Consider the following 27,847-nt stretch of genomic DNA (forward strand, 5'->3'; position numbering starts at 1 on the left):
TCAGACTTATCCTAACCATGAGAGGATCTGTCTTGTAAAATGGGGAGGGCACCGTGCAAATTAGCTGGATAAGACTAATGAATCAGATCCCCAGAAAGGATAATCTCCTTAAAGATTAAAAATCAGCTTTTAAGCCTGATATTACTCAATCCTAGAGATTGACCTTAAAGATTGAGAATTAAAACTCATGGAATTCAATGATATCTAAACTCGAGCTTGAACGAGAAAATATTTTGATCAAATTATAAACCGATTTGTTTTCTGAAAACCCATTTTCAATGCGTTCATTACCATTGAACGTAAAATCCTAGGAATTCACCTGGAATTCATTAGGTCATCTGAACCAAATCGGGTGTCAACCGTAAGAACGGTGGTTGCATAGCATGGTTAAAGACAGGACCTTGTGCCAGACCGACAAATTATAAGGGTGAGCTTTACTATTGCTCCTATAAAGGATAGTAATTGCGTCCAACACGTTATAGACCATAATTAAAAGCATGTCAGGGGACATTGCCTTAACAGTTGCTTGTTCAACGCTTTCCTTTACAACCTGACGGTAGTTTACCGAAAGGTAATATACGGGACAAGTAAACTGGACGTGTTGCTTTCCTAATACAAGGTTATCAAGTGGGTGACACAAAACCGCAAGTTTTGAGCTAAAATTTTCAAATCTGAAACCCACCAAGCCCACAAAAATATTTTGCAAACACCGGTGAAGGGTTATTCCGGAAAACTTATCTAGGGTAAAAACTAGATTTAATTTTTAAAAGATCAACTGTTTTCATAAAGATCCAATTTCCTTAATGGATCTAAATTTTATAGTCATGTGGGACTGTAAACCACATCGTTACTACCATTGTTTATACCGCCGTAAAGAAATCACTGATGTACAAAGTGTGAAGAATAAAGAAGTGATTCTTGTATTTCAAGACTATATTGCTTGAGGACAAGCAACGCTCAAGTGTGGGAATATTTGATAATGCTAAAAACGAACATATATTTCATAGCATTATTCCTCAAGAAAGACAAGCTTTTAGTTGCAACTGTTCTATTTACAAGTGATATTCGTTTAAATAATAAAAGGTGAAGACAAAAGACAGATTCGACGAATTGAAGACGCAAACGACCAAAAAGCTCAAAAGTACAAAATACAATCAATGAGGTTCCAATTATTGATAAGAAACGTCTCAAAATTACAAGAGTACAAGATTCAAAACGCAAAGTACAAGATATTAAATTGTACGCAAGGACGTTCGAAAATCCAGAACCGGGACCAGAGTCAACTCTCAACGCTCGACGCAACGGACTAAAAATTACAAGTTAACTATGCACATAAATAAAATATAATATTTAAATAATTCTTATAATTATTTATATATTATATTATTATTTATAAACGTCGGCAAGAAAGAAAACAAAGATATGTGACTTCTCCCAGCTGGCCATGCGATCGCATGGCCTGGAGGCACAAAATCCATGCGATTGCATGGCTCTGAAATCCAGCCCAGGTCCTATAAATTCAACGCGTTTTGGCCAAAATATAACCACCTATCTCTCTATCCTACAAACGTAATTTATATATATATATTATAATTTTAATTTTAATTTTAATTCTAATAATAAGGGTATGTTAGCGAATGTTGTAAGGGTGTAAGTCGAAATTCTGTCCGTGTAACGCTACGCTATTTTTAATCATTGTAAGTTATGTTCAACCTTTTTACATTAATGTCTCGTAGCTAAGTTATTTTTATGCTTATTTAATCCGAAGTAATCATGATGTTGGGCTAAAAATATTAAAATTGGGTAATTGGGCTTTGTACCATAATTGGGGTTTGGACAAAAGAACGACACTTGTGAAAATTAGACTATGGGCTATTAATGGGCTTTATATTTGTTTAACTAAATGATAGTTTGTTAATGTTAATATAAAGATTTACAATTGGGCGTCCCTATAAATAACCATATACACTCGATCGGATACGATGGGCTGGATATTTATATGTACGAATAATCGTTCATTTAACCGGACACGGGAATGGATTAATAGCCACTAGAATTATTAAAACAGGGGTGAAATTATGTACAAGGACACTTGGCATAATTGATAACAAAGTATTAAAACCTTGGGTTACACTCAGTCGACATCCTGGTGTAATTATTAAACAAAGTATTAAAATCTTGTTACAGTTTAAGTCCCCAATTAGTTGGAATATTTAAACTTCGGGTATAAGGATAATTTGACGAGGACACTCGCACTTTATATTTATGACTGATGGACTGTTATGGACAAAAACCAGACGGACATATTAAATAATCTAAGACAAAGGACAATTAACCCATGGGCATAAAACTAAAATCAACACGTCAAACATCATGATTACGGAAGTTTAAATAAGCATAATTCTTTTATTTCATATTTAATTTCCTTTATTTTATATTTAATTGCACTTCTAATTATCGCATTTTTATTTATTGTTATTGTATTTAATTGCACTTTTAATTATCGTACTTTTTAATTATCGCAAGTTTATTTTATCGCACTTTTATTATTCGCAATTTCATTATCGTTATTTACTTTACGCTTTAAATTAAGTCTTTTATTTATTTAATATTTTACATTTTGTTTTAACTGCAACTAAAGTTTTTAAAATCGACAAACCGGTCATTAAACAGTAAAAACCCCCCTTTATAATAATAATATTACTTATATATATTTGTATTTTTATAAAAGTAAACTAATATAGCGTTAAGCTTTGTTTAAAGATTTTCCCTGTGGAACGAACCGGACTTACTAAAAACTACACTACTGTACGATTAGGTACACTGCCTATAAGTGTTGTAGCAAGGTTTAAGTATATCCATCCTATAAATAAATAAATATCTTGTGTAAAATTGTATCGTATTTAATAGTATTTCCTGCTAAAATTTAATAGTATTTTATACCCCTTAGCTTTAACATCAGCACCACTCGAGTTGCAAGAACTCAAGGAGCAATTACAAGAATTGATAGATTGTGGTTTTATTCGACCAAGTGTGTCACCTTGGGGTGCGCCAATTTTATTTGTCAAGAAGAAGGATGGTAGCATGAGACTTTGCATTGATTATCGCGAGTTAAATCGTATTACTATTCGAAACCGTTATCCCCTTCCACGTATTGATGATTTGTTTGATCAGCTGCAAGGTTCGAAGTATTTTTCTAAGATTGATCTTAGGTGTGGGTATCATCAGCTCCGTGTTAAAGAAGAAGATATCCCTAAGACCGCTTTCAGCACTCGTTATGGGCACTATGAGTTTTTAGTGATGCCGTTTGGATTAACTAATGCTCCTGCGGTTTTCATAGATCTAATGAACAGTGTGTTCCATGAGTATTTGGATAAGTTTGTGATCGTATTCATTGATGATATCTTGGTATTCTCAAAGAGTAAAGAAGAGCATGAGAGTCATCTTAGTGTTGTACTTGAAACCCTCCGAAGTAAGAAATTGTTTGCGAAATTCTCTAAATGTGAAATCTGGTTGCAACGGTGTAACAACCCAACCCGTTAACCATCCGAAAACGTGCCATAAAAAAATTCTGGAACAGCACATCTGGAAGGCGTCCAGATTTCTGGACGGCGTCCAGTTATGAAAGACTGGACGGCGTCCAAGCCTTTTGGACGGCGTCCCAAATGCTTGCCAGATTCTGATTTACTTAACGTTTACACACGGGCGAAAAACTCGCTTCCCGACACTTTTAAACCAAAAAACTTTCACAATATGTTATAATAATTAAAACTAAGAGTTTTCCATAATAAAACCGAGTTTTACAACCCCGGGCCCACATCGACCCAAATTACAACCAAGTGACCATTTCGACCCATTTAGTTAAATTCAAAACATAGACCGAGCATGGGATTAGGGAATACGCTACCCAATCCTAATCAAATCTAAAAGCAAGCCTTCTAAAGCAAATACGCAAGTCCACTAGTTTCCACGCTTACCCGAGCCACCGCATCCATGCAATCTATAAAAATGTAAACAACGAGAGGGTAAGCTAACACTTAGTGAGTGAGAATATACTACATACATATATATACATAAAATGGACACGCCACACAAAATATCAAATACCACATACCGGAGCATCCAAGCATAAGGCAAGCTAGTCTAAGCATACCGTACAATCATTAAGCAACGAGCTAAAGATACAACAACAAACATAAGTTCACCAACGACGATGTGAACAACGCCTAATAGCTACACCCGGAGGGTTAGCTACATCACAACAATACGTTAATATATACATAACAATATATAAACGAATAAGGTTAACCCCTTAACCCATTACCAAATACCAAACACCACAATGAAGATTGGCCGAACTACACGAGCCTTAGTAATCCGAAACCACACGAGATTACTATCTTCAACAAGACAACATCGAGGTTGGCCGAACTACACGAGCCTTAGTAATCCGAACTACACGAGATCACTACCTCAATAAGATGACCGAACTACACGCGTCACCGTGAATCCGAACTACACGAGATTCACTTCCGATAAGATGACCGAACTACACGCGTCATCGTGAATCCGAACTACACGAGATCCACTTCTCCAACTCAAAACCCACGGTCACGGGATTATAAAATCCACCACATCGGGGTTATTAACATCACAACAATATCAACCCTTCGCCATTAGGGTTATATACTTCACATCACAACACGTGTGATAACGTACACACAAAACGTGTACCTCGCCAAAGGTGGTCAACCAAAACGCACAACCGTGCCAATTGGACATAAATGCAAGTCCATCAAATCCACCTATATGTGAAGTGAGCTCTATAACCGAGAACCACTTCACCCGACCCGCACCCATCCTACACATACATATGCACATAGGATATTAACACTCACCTTATCGCCTTGATGAATGCCACCGAATAATCCGTAACTCGTCAATGGAAAGTACCTATTCCATTATCACAAAACACACAACACAAATTAGGGTTGACTTACAAACCAACCCAATTGACACTTAGTGCAATTTCGACCCAAATGCACTTCCAAGCATAAACCGCGCCCAAACTAACCAATACTCACTAACACGAGTGAAAATGGTCCTAACACACCGATTAAACCCGGACACAAGTGTTAAACACGTGTCATACCCATTTTGACACCAAAACCCTAATTTGACCCATTTCAAGATTAGGCAATGAAACACACCCAAAAGTGTTCCAACACTTCCATAATCACTAAACCTAGCGATTAAACTCATTTTCAAAGCCTAATCAAGGCCAAAACGTCATCTAACCCAAAACCCGCCAAGCGACAAGAATAACTAGTCACCATGAACCTACTTCATCATCTAAAAGGGTTTTACAATAAACTAGCTCAAAACCCTAACTTGAATATCAAATCTAACAATTGAAATTCGGAGTTTGAGCTTACCAATACTACCACAACGTATCCGTGAACGAGATGAGCAACTTTAGAACCCGAGCTTTGATGAGAAACTGACTCCTTCTTCTCCAAATCAAGCTCTCTCTCTCTTTCTAAACCCTTACTCTCTCTCTAAATATGGTTGAGAGTGTTTTGTTGGTGAATATTAGGTTGAATGAGCTCAACCTTTGCCCATTTGTGGCTTAAAACTGACCACCAAGTGAAAAGACCAACATACCCCTCTAAATATCTTAAAATCTCACAGCTGGCCCGACAGACCAACTGGACGGCGTCCAACATTCTGGACGGCGTCCAGTCCTTCACTGCTGGACGGCGTCCCACATATCTGGACGGCGTCCCGAATAACTGAAAAGGCAGAAACAGAAACAGGGTGTTACAACTCTCCCCCACTTAGACATGATCGCGTCCTCACGATCTGCGCCACTTAACCGTACGGACCACACTCAACGGTCCTCAACATAAGTCCCAATCCGACTTTCCTAGGCAACACTTCCCAATGAATCGCCTTTAACAACTAAAATCATCACACGCGATTTATCAAATCACAATTCGAGCACTAAAACCATGCTCAATCCCTCACATCGGGAAAAACTCAACCAATCTCGAACCGAGATATCAATCCCTTAGCGTACCCTTACCGAGTACAACAGTGAAAGCAACCAAGTCTCAACCTAAGGTCAACAACCCGAAATGATGAAGACCGAACCAAACGAATCCTTACGAATAACACCAATCACCTAACATCCCTTGTAGTGCGCAACACGTCCAATACGCAACTACCATAACATCATAATCCAACGGCTAAAGCCTATAGCGCCCAAAACGACTATGGCAACGCTAATCCCAAGGTGTACAAAATCGACTATCGTCACACCCGTAATAACATGTGAGCGAAGCACAGCTATCCCATCACTAAATCATACAACATGGTCCTCACGACCCCACCATCGGTGTATAAAACAACCGATAGTTCCCACAACATGGTCCTTACAACCCCACCATTGGTGTATAAAACAACCGATAAATCATACGACACGAAGGCTGGCCGAAAACTACATGCGCCTTAGTGAATCCGAACTACACGCGACTCACTACCTTCCTCGCAACAACAATCGGGATTGGACGAACTACACTCGCCTTAGTGAATCCGAACTACACGAGACTCACTATCCCAAAGGAATGACCGAACTACACGAGTCATTTGTGAATCCGAACTACACGAGACTCACTCCTCAATACAATGACCGAAACCACACGAGTCATTGGTGAATCTGAACTACACGCGATTCACTTACATAATACAATGACCGAAACCACACGAGTCATTTGTGAATCCGAACTACACGCGACACACTTTCACAATAAGATGACTGAACTACACGCATCATCGTGAATCCGAACTACACGAGATTCACAACTCAACACCGGACAAAGTCAGCGGACCCCGAAAGTCATGCTTCACTGATATAATCCCATGATGAAGTCAGCGAACCCCGAAGGTCATGCTTCACCAATCAACAATCTCATGATGAAGTCAGCGGACCCCAAAGGTAATGCTTCACCAATCAATAATCTCATGATGAAGTCAGCGGACCACGAAGGTCATGCTTCACCAATCAACAATCCCATGATGAAGTCAGCGGACTTCGAAGGTCATGCTTCACCAATCAACAATCCCATGATGAAGTCAGCGGACCCCGAAGGTCATGCTTCACCAATCAACACCCTTTTGGCCTCGAACAACGAGTAGCGTAACATCGCGCTCTGCTACGCCATAGCGAATCCTAACGGATACCACTAACCATTCCCACAAACGAGCAAGAACCACCTATATCGAACATAGGCACAAAACAACAATTCCCCAAGAGAGAACCCAACACGCACATCCCTTAACCGAGGGATTTCACCTTGCTCGCCAAACACGTCCATTATCTCTCAACGAGGTTTACCACCTTACCACCTCGGTGATAATTCAAATCCAAAATCATAAGTACAATTTAACCGAAATTGTACTCTACCACAAATCGACCAAAACTAGGTCCCGACACGATTTTCGGATCTAACAAAACATCATCCGAAATCTCACACTAAAAGCTCCTCGTGCGGGAGTGTAACTCCCCCACTTGGAACTACGTTCCGTAACCGCATCTCGTACAACCGTACAATGCAACCAAAGGTAGACTTTACCAACAATTGGGTTCACACGACCCATCACCATCTCTTGCTCCAACCTTGAGCGTACCAAGGATCTTAACCTATCCTTAAACACTTCGAACGAAAAGTGTACCACCAATTACACAAACCATACCCTCTCAATCATCCAATTGCTTTAGTTTGTCAACTTCCACCTAGTCACTCATGTACCTAAGGGTTTCACTTCGGTACCCTAAGTACAATGTAACCACAACATAATCGGAGTCGAACACCACGCTAATAGGTATAAAAGAGGCACCTAATGTCGCGTCACGTAGACTCCTTTACCAACATACATCGAGATCCAAAACACTTGATTTCTAGGGTTTCATCCCACCCGTCGAACCTCATGGTTCATCAACTTCAACACACAAGCGAACACGCGCTTAACAATCGAACACCAAAACCCATTTCTATGGCTTGGTAAAAACATTTCCCAAATACTAAGGAATGCTTGGTTGCACCAAGTCTTACGTCCTTCGCCCGACAATCAAACGTCACGATAGGGTACTTCCATTAGGAACGTCACCCATACAACAATATGCACAACACAAGGCATTTAATCAAATCAAATTCAAACGGCACTTAATAAATAATCTAAGGACATATTTATTAAATGAAATGTACCTTAACGTCTCCTTGCCGCATTCGTCCCCGCTAACTTGGGACATTCCGACTTACGATGTCCTTCTTCTTGGCAATTGAAGCACACCATGCCATCACCCTTTGGTACCGGACATTCTCAAGACTTGTGACCCCTCATGCCACAATTGTAACACCTAGATATACTAGCATCTGATATACCCGTCCGTGTACCACCCGTGCTTACACTCGGACCCTTAGTCCTCTTACTTGGAGCACCATAAGAAACAACCCTTCTTTCACTTGAAGGTTCACCCTTCTTGGATCGTGAATACGACTCGAAACCTCTAGCCAAGGTGAATAATTCCCCAAACGATTTTGCTTGACCCCGGCTAATTTTACTCTTCAAGTCATCATTCAAGGTCCGATAGAAATCCCCCATCAACAAACGGTCATTCCCCAAATACTCCGGACAAAAACGAGCCTTCGCCATAAAGGTCGTCTTGAGAGTATTCAAATCCATAGAACCCTGTTGCAAATTTCGCAACTCATTACGCAATTCCGACAAATCAGCTGAAGTCCAAAATTCCTCGAAGAATTCCCCCTTAAACTCGTCCCACGATAGAGCCATAAACGGCTCACCACCGACAAGGTCAATCTTACCATCCAACCAATCCTTCACCCTACCCCGCAACAAACTAGTAGCGAGTCTTGTCCTCTTCTCGGGAGGGCATTCAATAGTACGAAAACACCCTTCGACATCCAAAATCCAAGTTGTGCTTATCAAAGGATCCGGTTTCCCATCATACATTGGGGGTTTAGTCCTCATGAAGTTCTTAAGACAACGCTCCATTCCACTACTACCTTGAACTTCGGAATACTTCCTATCAATTTCTTCTCGAAACGCACTTATTTGCTCCGCAACAGCGGCCGCAACTCTAGCGTTAAACTACAAATCGTTCATCTCGATCCCGGTTTCCGTCGCCATTCTAAGGAATGCAAAGCGGTTAGATCACGAACGTATAAAGCACACACACAAAACCGCCCCCATCTTGCTAAACACTCGTCGTCCATCACTTGCTAGACACGATTTGCACCCGTAATAAGGTTTGCAAATCCTTATTACGCACACACGCCGTATCAACTCGTTAGTACAACGACCGCCTCGCTCGATGATATAAACAAACACAGACAAAATTCTACGCGATATAAACACACGCAAGAATTATTATCACCACACAATAATATATTAATAATATCCGCATTACTAATATAAACGTTAGTCCACCTACAAACAAGGCACTAACTATAACCTATTCCAACCCGTACTCCTACAAGTCCCGCAACAAATTAAGCACACACAAAAGTCTAAGTCTAGGCACCTGTCTCAAGTCACCTAAATCCCTTAGACCATGCTCTGATACAACTTGTAACAACCCAACCCGTTAACCATCCGAAAACGTGCCATAAGAAAAAATTTCTGGAACAGCACATCTGGACGGCGTCCAAGCCTTTTGGACGGCGTCCTAAATGCCTGCCAGATTCTGATTTGCTTAACGTTTACACACGGGCGAAAAACTCGCTTCCCGGCACTTTTAAACCAAAACACTTTCAAAATATGTTATAATAATTAAAACTAAGAGTTTTCCATAATAAAACCGAGTTTTACAACCCCGAGCCCACATCAACCCAAATTACAACCAAGTGACCATTTCGACCCATTTAGTTAAATTCAAAACATAGACCGAGCATGGGATTAGGGAATACGCTACCCAATCCTAATCAAACCCAAAAGCAAGCCTTCTAAAGCAAATACGCAAGTCCACTAGTTCCCACGCTTACCCAAGCCACCGCATCCATGCAATCTATAAAAATGTAAACAACGAGAGGGTAAGATAATGCTTAGTGAGTGAGAATATACTACATACATATATATATATAAAATGGACACGCCACACAAAATATCAAATACCGCATACCGGAGCATCCAAGCATAAGGCAAGCTAGTCTAAGCATATCGTACAATCATTAAGCAACGAGCTAAAGATACAACAACAAATATAAGTTCACCAACGACGATGTGAACAACGCCTAATAGCTACACCTGGAGGGTTAGCTACATCACAACAATACGTTAATATATACATAACAATATATAAACGAATAAGGTTAACCCCTTAACCCATTACCGAATACCAAACACCACAATGAAGATTGGCCGAACTACACGAGACTTAGTAATCCGAAACCACACGAGATTACTATCTTCAACAAGACAACATCGAGGTTGGCCGAACTACACGAGCTTTAGTAATCCGAACTACACGAGATCACTACCTCAATAAGATGACCGAACTACACGCGTCACCGTGAATCCGAACTACACGAGATTCACTTCCGATAAGATGACCGAACTACACGCGTCATCGTGAATCCCAACTACACGAGATCCACTTCTCCAACTCAAAACTCACGGTCACGGGATTATAAAATCCACCACATCGGGGTTATCCACATCACAACAATATCAACTCTTCGCCATTGGGGTTATATACTTCACATCACAACACGTGTGATAACGTACACACAAAACGTGTACCTCGCCAAAGGTGGTCAACCAAAACGCACAACCGTGCCAATTGGACATAAACGCAAGTCCATCAAATCCACCTATATGTGAAGTGAGCTCTATAATCGAGAACCACTTCACCCGACCCGCACCCATCCTACACATACATATGCACATAGGATATTAACACTCACCTTATCGTCTTGATGAATGCCACTGAATAATCCGCAACTCATCAATGGAAAGTACCTATTCCATTATCACAAAACACACAACACAAATTTGGGTTGACTTACAAACCAACCCAATTGACACTTAGTGCAATTTCGACCCAAATGCACTTCCAAGCACAAACCGCGCCCAAACTAACCAATACTCACTAACACGAGTGAAAATGGTCCTAACAAACTGATTAAACCCGAACACAAGTGTTAAACACGTGTCATACCCATTTTGACACCAAAACCCTAATTAGACCCATTTCAAGATTAGGCAACGAAACACACCCAAAAGTGTTCCAACACTTCCATAATCACTAAACCTAGCGATTAAACTCATTTTCAAAGCCTAATCAAGTCCAAAACGACAACCAACCCAAAACCCGCCAAGTGACAAGAATAAGTAGTCACCATGAACCTACTTCATCATCTAAAAGGGTTTTACAACAAACTAGCTCAAAACCCTAACTTGAATATCAAATCTAACAATTGAAATTCGGAGTTTGAGCTTACCAATACTACCACAACGTAGCCGTGAACGAGATGAGCAACTTTAGAACCCGAGCTTTGGTGAGAAACCGACTCCTTCTTCTCCAAATCAAGCTCTCTCTCTCTCTCTCTAAACCCTTACTCTCTCTCTCTCTAAATATGGTTGAGAGTGTTTTGTTGGTGAATATTAGGTTGAATGAGCTCAACCTTTGCCCATTTGTGGCTTAAAATCGGCTACCAAGTGAAAAGACCAACATACCCCTCTAAATATCTTAAAATCTCACAGCTGGCCCGACAGACCAACTGGACGGCGTCCAACATTCTGGACGGCGTCCAGTCCTTCACTGCTAGACGGCGTCTCACATATCTGGACGGCGTCCCGAATAACTGAAAAGGCATAAACAGAAACAGGGTGTTACAAACGGGTTGCCTTCTTGGGTCATGTGGTATCGGCTGAGGGTATAATGATGGATCCGGCGAAAATTGAGGCTATTACAAATTGGTCAAGACCTACTTCGGTTATTGAGGTTCGAAGTTTTCTTGGTTTAGCTGGTTATTATCGAAGATTTGTTGAAGGTTTTTCGATGATTGATTTGCCGCTTACCAAGTTGTTGAGGAAAGGGGAAAAGTTTGTGTGGACCGATGAACGACAAAAGAGTTTCGATGAGTTAAAGAAAAGACTTGTATCTGCCCCTATTCTTGCATTGCCGTCAGGAAGTGGGGGTTTTCAAATCTATAGTGACGCTTCTAAGCATGGTTTGGGTTGTGTTTTGATGCAACATGGTAAGGTAATTGCTTATGCCTCAAGGCAGTTGAAACCCTATGAGGTTAATTACCCTACTCATGATTTGGAGTTAGCTGCTGTGATTTTTGCGTTGAAAATATGGAGGCATTACCTTTATGGAGAAACTTGTGATATTTTCACCGATCACAAGGGTCTCAAATACAGATTCACGCAAAAAGAGATAAATATGAGACAACGAAGGTGGCTGGAGTTATTGAAGGATTATGATGCAAACATTCAATACCATCCGGGTAAAGCGAATGTGGTAGCCGACGCTTTGAGTAGAAAGACATTTGGTAGTATCTCTTGTTTGGTTACTCACATTCGAGAATTCGAAAGACTTCATATGGGATTGAGTAAAAGAGGAGCATCGGGGATGTTGGCAAATTTAAAACTCGAGTCCAATTTAATTTCAAGAATAAAAGAGGCTCAATTGGATGATGGGGATTTGTGGACAGTGTTTCAAAATTTAGAAGAGGGTAAAGTGAAAGAATTCAGAGAAGATGATGATGGGGTTATTTGGTGTGGGAATCGATTGTGTGTTCCTAATGATGATGCGATTCGTAAGGCTCTATTGTCTGAGGCTCACAGCTCACCTTTTTCTGTACATCCTGGTTCGACCAAAATGTATCAAGATTTAAAGAAGCACTTTTGGTGGAGTGGCATGAAGAAAGACGTTGCTAGATATGTTGGGAAGTGCCTTACTTGTAAACAAGTAAAGATCGAGCACCAAAGTGCTAGTGGTTTGTTGCAGCTGTAGTGACCCGAACTTTTCCATGTTTATATATATTAATTGAGATTGATATTTACATGATTAAATGTTTCCAACATGTTAAGCAATCAAACTTGTTAAGACTTGATTAATTGAAATATGTTTCATATAGACAATTGACCACCCAAGTTGACCGGCGATTCACGAACGTTAAAACTTGTAAAAACGACATGACGATATACATATGGATATACATATGGTTAACATGAGATTATGATAAGTAAGTATCTCCATAAGTATATTAACAATGAGTTATATACATATAAACAAGACTACTAACTTAAGGATTTCGAAAAGAGACATATATGTAACGATTATCGTTGTAACGACATTTAAATGTATATATATCATATTAAGATATATTAATATATCATAATATCATGATAATATAATAATTTAACATCTCATTAGATATAATAAACAATGGGTTAACAACATTAATTGAGATCGTTAACTTAAAGGTTTCAAAACAACACTTACATGTAACGACTAACGATGACTTAACGACTCAGTTAAAATGTATATACATGTAGTGTATTTAGATGTATTAAAATACTTTTGGAAGACTTAAAGACATATATCAAAACACTCATACTTAACGAAAATGGTTACAGTTACTTTCCCATTCTTTTCTTTCATCAAGAATTCTAGTCGTATTCTTACCCGTATTATACACAGCTTCAAAACGTACTTACTATGGGTATATACCAATAAGAACTAGCATGGGATTCCACTCTTGATTATTTCATGTATGACTAATCAATTTTAACTTCTACCATGAGCTAGTCAACTAACTAGAACTCCTTTTAACCCCACTCACCACTCATCAATTACCACTCATCATTCACTCCATTTCACTTCCAATTCTCTTTCTAATTCTCTCTCAACACACACACACTATTATAAACGTATTTTTCCAGTAGTTAATCATCATCTTCATCAAAAATCACTTCAAGAATCAAGCTATAATCATCATAGGAAGAACACTTCAAGAACACTTCAAAAATCCCTTCAAGTTTACTAATTTACTTCCAAGCTTTCTAATCCATTCCAAGTAATCATCTAAGATCAAGAAACCTTTGTTATATACAGTAGGTTATCTTTCTTATTCAAGGTAATATTCATATTCAAACTTTGATTCAATTTCTATAACTATAAACTATCTTAATTCGAGTAAAAATCTTACTTGAACTTGTTTTTGTGTCATGATCCTACTTCAAGAACTTTCAAGCCATCCAAGATCCTTTGAAGCTAGATCATTTCTTGTCACTTCCAGTAGGTTTACCTACTAAACTTGAGGTAGTAATGATGTTCATAACATCATTCGATTCATATATATAAAACTATCTTATTCGAAGGTTTAAACTCGTAATCACTAGAGCATAGTTTAGTTAATTCTAAACTTGTTCGCAAACAAAAGTTAATCCTTCTAACTTGACTTTTAAAATTAACTAAACACATGTTCTATATCTATATGATATGCTAACTTAATGATTTAAAACCTGGAAACACGAAAAACACCGTAAAACCAGATTTACGCCGTCGTAGTAACACCGCGGGCTGTTTTGGGTTAGTTAATTAAAAACTATGATAAACTTTGATTTAAAAGTTGTTATTCTGAGAAAATGATTTTTATTATGAACATGAAACTATATCCAAAAATTATGGTTAAACTCAAAGTGGAAGTATGTTTTCTAAAATGGTCATCTAGACGTCGTTCTTTCGACTGAAATGACTACCTTTACAAAAACGACTTGTAACTTATTTTTCCGACTATAAACCTATACTTTTTCTGTTTAGATTCATAAAATAGAGTTCAATATGAAATCATATCAATTTGATTCACTCAAAACGGATTTAAAATGAAGAAGTTATGGGTAAAACAAGATTGGATAATTTTTCTCATTTTAGCTACGTGAAAATTGGTAACAAATCTATTCCAATCATAACTTAATCAACTTGTATTGTATATTATGTAATCTTGAGATACCATAGACACGTATACAATGTTTCGACCTATCATGTCGACACATATATATATATTTCGGAACAACCATAGACACTCTATATGTGAATGTTGGAGTTAGCTATACAGGGTTGAGGTTGATTCCAAAATATGTATAGTTTGAGTTGTGATCAATACTGAGATACGTATACACTGGGTCGTGGATTGATTCAAGATAATATTTATCGATTTATTTCTGTACATCTAACTGTGGACAACTAGTTGTAGGTTACTAACGAGGACAGCTGACTTAATAAACCTAAAACATCAAAATATATTAAAAGTGTTGTAAATATATTTTGAACATACTTTAATATACATGTATATATTGTTATAGGTTCGTGAATCAACAGTGGCCAAGTCTTACTTCTCGACGAAGTAAAAAATCTGTGAAGGTGAGTTATAGTCCCACTTTTAAAATCTAATATTTTTGGGATGAGAATACATGCAGGTTTTATAAATGATTTACAAAATAGACACAAGTACGTGAAACTACATTCTATGGTTGAATTATCGAAATCGAATATGCCCTTTTTATTAAGTCTGGTAATCTAAGAATTAGGGAACAGACACCCTAATTGACGCGAATCCTAAAGATAGATCTATTGGGCCTAACAAACCCCATCCAAAGTACCGGATGCTTTAGTACTTCGAAATTTATATCATATCCGAAGGGTGTCCCGGAATGATGGGGATATTCTTATATATGCATCTTGTTAATATCGGTTACCAGGTGTTCACCATATGAATGATTTTTATCTCTATGTATGGGATGTGTATTGAAATATGAAATCTTGTGGTCTATTGTTACGATTTGATATATATAGGTTAAACCTATAACTCACCAACATTTTTGTTGACATTTAAAGCATGTTTATTCTCAGGTGAATATTAAGAGCTTCGGCTGTTGCATACTAAAATAAGGACAAGATTTGAAGTCCATGTTTGTATGATATTGTGTAAAAACTGCATTCAAGAAACTGATTTCGATGTAACATATTTGTATTGTAAACCATTATGTAATGGTCGTGTGTAAACAGGATATTTTAGATTATCATTATTTGATAATCTACGTAAAGCTTTTTAAACCTTTATTGATGAAATAAAGGTTATGGTTTGTTTTAAAATGAATGCAGTCTTTGAAAAACGTCTCATATAGAGGTCAAAACCTCGCAACGAAATCAATTAATATGGAATGTTTTTAATCAATAAGAACGGGACATTTCAGTTGGTATCCGAGCGTTGGTCTTAGAGAACCAGAATTTTGCATTAGTGTGTCTTATCGAGTTTGTTAGGATGCATTAGTGAGTCTGGACTTCGACCATGTTTACTTGAAAAATGATTGCTTAACAAATTTTGTTGGAAACTATATATTTTTAACATGTGAATATTATGTGATATATTAATCTCTTAACACGTTTGATATTATGTGATAGATGTCTACCTCTAGAACAAGTCCCATTGACTCACCTAATAATAATGAAGAGTCAAATGTAAATTGGAATGATTCGTGGACTGATTCACAAGTTCCCGAAGAGGAACCGGAAGAAGAGTCGGAACCAGAAGAAGAATCGGAACCGGAAGAAGAATCGGAACCGGATGAAGAAATAGAACCGGTGGGGGAAATAATAAAACGGTTAAGTAAAAGAAAATCCTCAACCAACCGACCAAGGTTAATTATGGTCAATGGTGTTTCCGCTAAGGAAGCAAAATATTGGGAGGATTACCAATTCTCCGATGAATCGGATTCTGACGAGAATTCCGATGATGTTATAGAAATTACCCCAACTGAATTTAAAAAGGCAAAAGAAAATAATAAGGGAAAGGGCATAAAAATAGAGAAATCTAATTCCAACCCCGATGAACTTTATATGTATCGTCAACCCCTGAAGTCCTTAAGTTGTAACAATGACCCGGGAACCTCTAAACCACCAGGTTTTTCTAAACCAATGTGGAAAACGACGGCTCGTATTAGGAGAACATCATATATCCCTAGAAACTTGGCAAAACGAACCAAAACTGAAGAAGAAGAAACAAGTGAGCCGGAATAAGATAGTTGTATTCGTGTGGTGTAATATATGTAATATAGTGTGCTTATGCTTTATGATATATGTAAAAATTGCTTGTATTAATAAGTATTTTTTTTATGAATCTAACTCTTGTCTATTTTACAGTATAAAAACACAAAATGGATAGACAACCCAATATTTTAAGAGACCTACCCGGAGACATGATTGATGAAATCTTGTCTAGAGTCGGTTAGAATTCTTCGGCACAACTATTTAAGGCGAGATCAGTTTGTAAGACATTCTAAGAACGTTCCAAGAATGCCTTGGTTTATAAAAGGCTTTCGTTCGAAAGATGGGGGATATCACATTGGGAAATCCATAAGTTACGATGTGTTTACTTTGACGCATATATTACGGGGAACCCAAATGCTATTTTACGCAATGGGTTAAGAAATTATTTTGACTCAATATATCCGAATATTGGACTTCGTGATTTAGAAAAAGCGGCTAACATGCAACATAAAGAAGCATGTTATGCTTACGGATTAGTAATGTTCGCTTCTCACCAAAGTGAGAACAAGAACATCGGCCTACAACTATTAAACAAAACGTTCCCACAAGTGACGGAGTTGGTAATTGGGGTAAGAAATGAGGTTTTTAGATTGTTACGGGACTGTTGGACATTACGTAACCCTCGTCCCTTTGACGACATTACAACACGCTGTCTTATCAACGGCCATAACGGTTATGTTCCACAAGACCAAGGATGGGAAGTAGTCCTAGTAAAACCAGAATGCATGACTTGTTTCTGGACGTATGAATTACGTGTCTTTATTGCCTTTGCTGAACGACTTGTGTACTAGCTAGAATTATCTTCACAACTATCTTGTATCAAAGTTATTGTGTGCTATATTTCATGCTTTATGTAAAATAAGCGGTATTGTAAGTTTGTAAAATATTGTATAAAAGTTTGAACGCGAAATATTATTATAATCAGTTTTTCATATAGAATTGTAGTAGTTGAATTGTATATTAGCTACTAAGTATGAACTTAACGGGTAGGTACTACCCGAATTTAAACTTATAAAATGCTAATATGAAGAAAAAGCTTTTATAAATGAGTTCATATTATGCTACGAAATACTATTAACTACTCTTAATATTCTGTATGATTAACTTGTTCCATTTGACTATTTTGAAGGAAATGGCACCGACTACTCGACACACCGTGAATATGAATGAAGAGGAATTCCGTACTTTTCTAGCTTCAAACATAGCCGCAGTACAGGCTGCGCTACATACCAACAATAACCTTGGATCTAGCAGTACAGGAAATCGTGTAGGATGCACCTACAAAGAATTCACTGCCTGCAAACCTTTGGAATTTGTTGGAACCGAAGGACCGATCGGACTGAAACGGTGGACCGAGAAGGTAGAATCAGTGTTTGCCATAAGTAAGTGTACTGAAGAGGACAAAGTAAAGTACGCTACGCATACCTTCACAGGTTCTGCGTTAACATGGTAGAATACCTATCTAGAGCAAGTGGGACAAGACGATGCGTACGCACTACCGTGGTCAGCATTCAAGCACTTGATGAACAAGAAGTACCGTCCCAGAACCGAGGTCAGTAAGCTCAAGACAGAACTTAGAGGGTTACGAACCCAAGGATTTGATATTACCACGTATGAAAGACGATTCACAGAATTGTGCCTATTGTGTCCGGGAGCATTCGAAGATGAGGAAGAGAAGATCGATGCGTTTGTGAAAGGATTACCGGAAAGAATCCAAGAAGATATAAGTTCACATGAGCCCGCCTCCATACAACAGGCATGTAGAATGGCTCACAAACTAGTGAACCATATTGAAGAAAGAATTAAAGAACAGACTGCTGAAGAGGCCAATGTGAAGCAAGTCAAAAGAAAGTGGGAGGAAAACGGTGATAAGAATCACCAATACAACAACAACAGCAATTACAACAATAATCGCAACAATTATCCCAACAATCGCAACATCAATCGCAACTACAACAAACGGCCCAACAACAACAACAACAACAACAACAACAACAACAGCAACTACAACAATCATCCCAACAACAATAATAACCGCAACAACAACAACAACAATCAGAAGCAACTATGCCAAAGGTGTGAAAAGTATCACTCGGGGTTCTGCACCAAATTTTGCAACAAGTGTAAAATAAATGGTCATAGCGCGGCAAAGTGTGAGGTCTAAGGACCAGGGGTTAATAGAACGAAAGGAACAAATGGTGTCGGAACGAGTAATGGCGGAGCAAGTAGTGTCGGAGCAAGTTATGCCAATGTAGTTTGTTATAAATGTGGAAAACCGGGCCACATTATTAGAAATTACCCGAACCAGGAGAACACGAATGGACAAGGCCGCGGAAGAGTTTTCAATATTAATGCGGCAGAGGCACAGGAAGACCCGGTGCTTGTTACGGGTACGTTTTTTATTGACAATAAATCTGCTTACGCTTTATTTGATTCGGGTGCGGATAGAAGCTATATGAGTAGAGATTTTTGTGCTAAATTAAGTTGTCCATTGACACCTTTGGATAGTAAATTTTTACTCGAATTAGCAAATGGTAAATTAATTTCAGCAGATAATATATGTCGGAATCGAGAAATTAAACTGGTTAGCGAAACATTTAAGATTGATTTGATACCAGTAGAGTTAGGGAGTTTTGATGTGATAATCGGTATGGACTGGTTGAAAGAAATGAAAGCAGAGATCGTTTGTTACAAAAATGCAATTCGCATTATACGAGAAAAAGGAAAACCCTTAATGGTGTACAGAGAAAAGGGCAACACGAAGCTACATCTTATTAGTAATTTGAAGGCATAAAAACTAATAAGAAAAGGTTGCTATGCTGTTCTAACACATGTCGAGAAAGTACAAACTGAAGAAAAGAGCATCAATGATGTTCCCATTGCAAAAGAATTTTCCGATGTATTTCCGAAAGAATTACCGAGATTACCCCCACATCGATCCGTTGAATTTCAAATAGATCTTGTACCAGGAGCTGCACCAATAGCTCGTGCTCCTTACAGACTCGCACCCAGCGAGATGAAAGAACTGCAAAGCCAATTACAAGAACTTTTAGAGCGTGGTTTCATACGACCAAGCACATCACCGTGGGGAGCTCCTGTTTTGTTTGTCAAGAAGAAAGATGGTACATTCAGGTTGTGTATCGACTACCGAGAGTTGAAGAAACTTATCATCAAGAACCGCTACCCACTACCGAGAATCGACGACTTATTTGATCAACTACAAGGCTCGTCTGTTTATTCAAAGATTGACTTACGTTCCGGGTATCATCAAATGCGGGTGAAAGAAGATGATATTCCAAAGACTGCTTTCAGAACACGTTACGGTCATTACGAGTTTATGGTCATGCAGTTTGGTTTAACTAATGCACCAGCTGTGTTTATGGACCTTATGAACCGAGTGTGTGGACCATACCTTGACAAGTTTGTCATTGTTTTCATTAATGACATACTTATTTACTCAAAGAATGACCAAGAACACGGTGAACATTTGAGAAAGGTGTTAGAAGTATTGAGGAAGGAAGAATTGTACGCTAAGTTTTCAAAGTGTGCATTTTGGTTGGAAGAAGTTCAATTCCTCAGTCACATAGTGAACAAAGAAGGTATTAAGGTGGATCAGGCAAAGATAGAAACTATTGAAAAGTGGAAAACCCCGAAAACTCCGAAACACATACGCTAGTTTTTAGGACTAGCTGTTACTACAGAAGGTTCATCCAAGACTTTTCCAGAATAGCAAAACCCTTGACTGCATTAACTCATAAAGGGAAGAAATTTGAATGGAAGGATGAACAAGAGAAAGCGTTTCAGTTATTGAAGAAAAAGCTAACTACGGCACCTATATTGTCATTGCCTGAAGGGAATGATGATTTTGTAATTTATTGTGACGCATCAAAGCAAGGTCTCGGTTGTGTATTAATGCAACGAACGAAGGTGATTGCTTATGCGTCTAGACAATTGAAGATTCACGAGCAAAATTATACGACGCATGATTTGGAATTAGGCACGGTTGTTTTTGCATTAAAGACTTGGAGGCACTACTTATATGGGGTCAAAAGTATTATATATACCGACCACAAAAGTCTTCAACACATATTTAATCAGAAACAACTGAATATGAGGCAGCGTAGGTGGATTGAATTGTTGAATGATTACGACTTTGAGATTCGTTACCACCCGGGGAAGGCAAATGTGGTAGCCGACGCCTTGAGCAGGAAGGACAGAGAACCCATTCGAGTAAAATCTATGAATATAATGATTCACAATAACCTTACTACTCAAATAAAGGAGGCGCAACAAGGAGTTTTAAAAGAGGGAAATTTAAAGGATGAAATACCCAAAGGATCGGAGCAGCATCTTAATATTCGGGAAGACGGAACCCGGTATAGGGCTGAAAGGATTTGGGTACCAAAATTTGGAGATATGAGAGAAATGGTACTTAGAGAAGCTCATAAAACCAGATACTCAATACATCCTGGAACGGGGAAGATGTACAAGGATCTCAAGAAACATTTTTGGTGGCCGGTTATGAAAGCCGATGTTGCTAAATACGTAGGAGAATGTTTGACGTGTTCTAAGGTCAAAGCTGAGCATCAGAAACCATCAGGTCTACTTCAACAACCCAAAATCCCAGAATGGAAATGGGAAAACATTACCATGGATTTCATCACTAAATTGCCAAGGACTGCAAGTGGTTTTGATACTATTTGGGTAATAGTTGATCGTCTCACCAAATCAGCACACTTCCTACCAATAAGAGAAGATGACAAGATGGAGAAGTTAGCACGACTGTATTTGAAGGAAGTCGTCTCCAGACATGGAATACCAATCTCTATTATTTCTGATAGGGATGGCAGATTTATTTCAAGATTCTGGCAGACATTACATCAAGCATTAGGAACTTGTCTAGACATGAGTACTGTCTATCATCCACAAACTGATGGGCAGAGCGAAAGGACGATACAAACGCTTGAAGACATGCTACGAGCATGTGTTATTGATTTCGAAAACAGTTGGGATCGACATCTACCGTTAGCAGAATTTTCCTACAACAACAGCTACCATTCAAGCATTGAGATGGCGCCGTTTGAAGCACTTTATGGTAGAAAGTGCAGGTCTCCGATTTGTTGGAGTGAAGTAGGGGATAGATAGATTACGGGTCCGGAGATTATACAAGAAACTACCGAGAAGATCATCCAAATTCAACAACGGTTGAAAACCGCCCAAAGTCGACAAAAGAGCTACGCTGACATTAAAAGAAAAGATATAGAATTTGAAATTGGAGAGATGGTCATGCTTAAAGTTGCACCTTGGAAAGGCGTTGTTCGATTTGGTAAACGAGGGAAATTAAATCCAAGGTATATTGGACCATTCAAGATTATTGATCGTGTCGGACCAGTAGCTTACCGACTTGAGTTACCTCAACAACTCGCGGCTGTACATAACACTTTCCACGTCTCGAATTTAAAGAAATATTTTGCTAAAGAAGATCTCACTATTCCGTTAGATGAAATCCAAATCAACGAAAAACTTCAATTCATCGAAGAACCCGTCGAAATAATGGATCGTGAGGTTAAAAGACTTAAGCAAAACAAGATACCAATTGTTAAGGTTCGATGGAATGCTCGTAGAGGACCCGAGTTCACCTGGGAGCGTGAAGATCAGATGAAGAAGAAATACCCGCATCTATTTCCAGAAGATTCGTCAACACCTTCAACAGCTTAAAATTTCGGGACGAAATTTATTTAACGGGTAGGTACTGTAGTGACCCGAACTTTTCCATGTTTATATATATTAATTAAGATTGATATTTACATGATTAAATGTTTCCAACAGGTTAAGTAATCAAACTTGTTAAGACTTGATTAATTGAAATATGTTTCATATAGACAACTGACCACCCAAGTTGACCGGCGATTCACGAACGTTAAAACTTGTAAAAACGACATGACGATATATATATGGATATACATATGGTTAACATGAGATTATGATAAGTAAGTATCTCCATAAGTATATTAACAATGAGTTATATACATATAAACAAGACTACTAACTTAAGGATTTCGAAACGAGACATATATGTAACGATTATCGTTGTAACGACATTTAAATGTATATATATCATATTAAGATATATTAATATATCATAATATCATGATAATATAATAATTTAACATCTCATTATATATAATAAACAATGGGTTAACAACATTAATTAAGATCGTTAACTTAAAGGTTTCAAAACAACACTTACATGTAACGACTAACGATGACTTAACGACTCAGTTAAAATGTATATACATGTAGTGTATTTAGATGTATTAAAATACTTTTGGAAGACTTCAAGACATATATCAAAACACTCATACTTAACGAAAATGGTTACAGTTACTTTCCCATTCTTTTCTTTCATCAAGAATTCTAGTCGTATTCTTACCCGTATTATACACAGCATCAAAACGTACTTACTATGGGTATATACCAATAAGAACTAGCATGGGATTCCACTCTTGATTATGTCATGTATGAATAATCAATTTTAACTTCTACCATGAGCTAGTCAACTAACTAGAACTCCTTTTAACCCCACTCACCACTCACCAATTACCACTCATCATTCACTCCATTTCACTTCCAATTCTCTTTCTAATTCTCTCTCAACACACACACACTATTATGAACGTATTTTTCCAGTAGTTAATCATCATCTTCATCAAAAATCACTTCAAGAATCAAGCTATAATCATCATAGGAAGAACACTTCAAAAATCCCTTCAAGTTTACTAATTTACTTCCAAGCTTTCTAATCCATTCCAAGTAATCATCTAAGATCAAGAAACCTTTGTTATATACAGTAGGTTATCTTTCTTATTCAAGGTAATATTCATATTCAAACTTTGATTCAATTTCTATAACTATAAACTATCTTAATTCGAGTAAAAATCTTACTTGAACTTGTTTTTGTGTCATGATCCTACTTCAAGAACTTTCAAGCCATCCAAGATCCTTTGAAGCTAGATCATTTCTTGTCACTTCCAGTAGGTTTACCTACTAAACTTGAGGTAGTAATGATGTTCATAACATCATTCGATTCATATATATAAAACTATCTTATTCGAAGGTTTAGACTCGTAATCACTAGAACATAGTTTAGTTAATTCTAAACTTGTTCGCAAATAAAAGTTAATCCTTCTAACTTGACTTTTAAAATTAACTAAACACATGTTCTATATCTATATGATATGCTAACTTAATGATTTAAAACCTGGAAACACGAAAAACACCGTAAAATCGGATTTACGCCGTCGTAGTAACACCGCGGGCTGTTTTGGGTTAGTTAATTAAAAACTATGATAACTTTGATTTAAAAGTTGTTATTCTGAGAAAATGATTTTTATTATGAACATGAAACTATATCCAAAAATTATGGTTAAACTCTGTCATAACCCGTCCTTAACCATAAGAACGTGTTAAATAACGTATGATTTCATTGCGAGGTATTGACCTCTATATGCGACATTTTTAAAAGAACAACTGCATATATTTTACATTACAAACCATAATTCTTATTTTGATACAAGCTTTAGACAAAATAAAGATGATTATCGTTTAGCGATAATCTTAGACTTACAAACTTTACAAATGATGATAACAACACGATTTCTAGCATATTTTACAATACAAATCCTCGGATATGCAGTTTTATTTTTGACACAAATATGAGTACGCAAGATCCTGCTTAAATTCAACATGATGCAGCGGAAGCTTCTAATTATCACCTGAGAATAGACATGCTTAAAACGTCAACATAAAGTTGGTGAGATATAGGTTTAATGCCGGCAGCAATATATATATATATATATAGACCACAAGATTTCATATATAAACATTTTAATAAGAATATTCTAAGTGGTTGAGCACTTGGTAACCATACTTAACATTTAATCACGTCGCATATTCCCTTTATTATGAAATCTTACTACACCGTACCAAGTGTAGTCACGAAACGAAGTACTGTGCAACCGTTGAATACTGGTCGTCCAGTCCGGTTGGGGTTGTCAGGCCCGATAGATCTATCAACAGGATTCGCGTTTACAATACCGCTGTAAATAACAGTTACCAAGCTACAGGGAAGTATGCCAGTGGTACAACTCAACGTAGAATATATTTTTCAGTTACTTGTGTCCATATCGTAAAACATAAAATACATGTATTCTCATCCCGAAATATTTAGAGTTTAAAAGTGGGACTATATACTCACTTTCGTCTTGAAGATATGTAATTTTGACTTGGTCTCCGATTGATATCACAAACCTAACCATATATAATATATCAATACCTTTTCTTTTTAAACAATCGTCACATATATATACTTATAATACTTTTAATAATTCCTTAGTCCGTAGTTAGCAGTTCGATGTTAGTAATTCAATTTTAAATGGTTCATTTTTAGGTGTTTAATAAACCCCAACGAAATAAATAAAACCCCCATCGTATATGTATTGGTCGAGATTAATCTTGACCCACGGTACCGGTGTTGTCAAATGACGTGTTGCGTACATAAAGTACCGGTGTTGTCAAATGACGTGTTGCGTACAATCATGGGATCTTATGATTAATCTTCTCGTATTGTTTACGGGTGATCCTGAACCATATAAAATTAAATTATGAGTACATATATATAAAATATCATGTTATTTAAAAAGATGTGATTTATTTAATTTTCTCCAATTATTTTCGTAGCTAAACTAGTCTTAGATATCCGATCTCGTTTTGGTCATAGTTTCTTCGTTACAACTCCGTTTTCGTTGGTTCAACTTGCCACTTCCTTGGATCGAGTCCCTCTTTAAGACTATGAACTGTAAATACCTTAGTTTGTATTCGAAATCACAGGTCATAGGTCAAACTTTAGTGAAACTTATGAAGTTAATCATTTTTGTTACAAAAATATCATTTAATGACCATTTTTCTAAAAATACTTATACTTTGAATTAAATCATAAAATTTTTATGTGTCATCATATTCATAAGAAATATCATTTTTCCAGAATATAAACCTCCAATTCAAAGTTCAAGATGGTTTTTAATTATCCAACCCAAAACAGCCCCCGGTTGCACTCCGACGTCGTAAAAACAGTTTTTAAGGTGTTCTTTGAAAAACCAAGTTATACCTTGTTAAATTAGCATATATTTAAGTTATATTACAGGTCTTGAAGTATTTTAAAAGTTAAGTTAGAAGGATCTATTTAGTTTGCAAACAAGTTTGAAAACATTCAAACTATGTTCTTGTTGTTAAAATTTTATACCACAAAATAAGATAGCTATATATATATATGAATCGAATAAGGTTATGAACATAGTTACTACCTCAAGTTCCTTGGACAAGGTTGCTGTAAAAGAGGAGTAAAGACCTAGAACCAAAAGGGTGATGGAATTGGATGAAAGATTGGAAGTAAGTTTGTGTTCTTGGAAGGATTCTTGAAGTGTTTTTGTAAGAGTTTTCTTATGGTGATTAAGTGATGTTTTTATGGCTAGATCTTCATGGATATTAGCTGAATGGTTATGGAGTTTAAGACTCTTAAAAGTGTGTGTGTTTTTAGCTAGAGGTTTGAGGTAAAAATGAATCAAAAATTGAAAATGGATGGAGTATAAATGGTGATGTAAAAGGTGTATAAGTTTGTAATTTTGTGAAAAAATCTTTTAATCATGTGAAATTGTCATACTAGATAACAAAAGTAGTTACCTTATACATAAGGCATTGAACAAGGGCTGGTTGGTGGTGATTTGATGTGTATATACCAATAGTAAATACGTATAGAAGCTAGGTATGATACGAGTACATGTACTCTAGATATACGTATAGAAATTTTGTGAAAAATGGAATGAGAATTCAAATATAGCTATCTTTTGTGAATACACTTATATTGTTTTATGTATTTAAGTCCTTAAAAAGTGATTAAATACATTACTTATACGATATATGTATAAACATTATAGGTCATAAGTATTTATGTCAAATAACGTTACGTATGGTTATCGTTTTGAAAACTTAAGTTAGTAGTTTCAAAATATACTTGTAACTTATTGTTATTAATACAAAATGAGGTATTAAAACATTCTTAGATCATGTTAAATATGTATATATACATATATATACACAAACGTATAATTATCATATGTTATATAGTTCGTGATATCATCGGTCAAACTAGACGGTCAAACGTTGTGTAAAACTCTTTTCGAAGGCATAAGTCTCAACAATTTGGATTGCTTGTCATGTTGGTAAGGTTTAATTTATGTAAATATTAATCTTATAAGTATAGAATGATCGAAAAAGTGCGGGTCATTACAGTACCTACCCGTTAAATAAATTTCGTCCCGAAATTTTAAAATTGTACCTATTTTGCGTCATCGGGAAACAAGTGTGGATACTTTTGTTTCATTTGATCCTCTCGTTCCCAAGTAAACTCGGGACCCCTTCGAGCATTCCAACGAACCTTAACGATCGGTATGTTGCTCTGCTTGAGCCGTTTAACTTCACGATCCATGATTTCGATTGGTTCTTCGATGAATTGTAGTTTCTCGTCGACATGGATTTCTTCAAGAGGAATGGTGAAATCTTCCTTTGCAAGACACTTCTTAAGGTTTGAGACGTGAAAGGTATTATGTACTCCGGCGAGTTGTTGCGGTAACTCGAGTCGATAAGCTACCG

General features: G+C 37.2%; 1 protein-coding gene across 1 annotated transcript in view; it reads left to right on the plus strand.

The window, feature by feature from the left end:
* Window positions 1-13,042, plus strand: part of LOC139871102 (uncharacterized) — a 29,008-nt gene extending 15,966 nt beyond the window's left edge. The window contains exons 4-5 of the mRNA XM_071858842.1: window positions 11,904-12,483; window positions 12,583-13,042. Of these exons, the coding sequence (XP_071714943.1) occupies window positions 11,904-12,483; window positions 12,583-13,042 (1,040 nt within the window). The remainder of the gene's footprint in view (window positions 1-11,903; window positions 12,484-12,582) is intronic.
* Window positions 13,043-27,847: the final 14,805 nt, after the last annotated feature.

The sequence above is a fragment of the Rutidosis leptorrhynchoides genome, chromosome 10 (genome assembly GCF_046630445.1).
Source record: "Rutidosis leptorrhynchoides isolate AG116_Rl617_1_P2 chromosome 10, CSIRO_AGI_Rlap_v1, whole genome shotgun sequence".
Taxonomy (NCBI): Eukaryota; Viridiplantae; Streptophyta; class Magnoliopsida; order Asterales; family Asteraceae; genus Rutidosis; species Rutidosis leptorrhynchoides.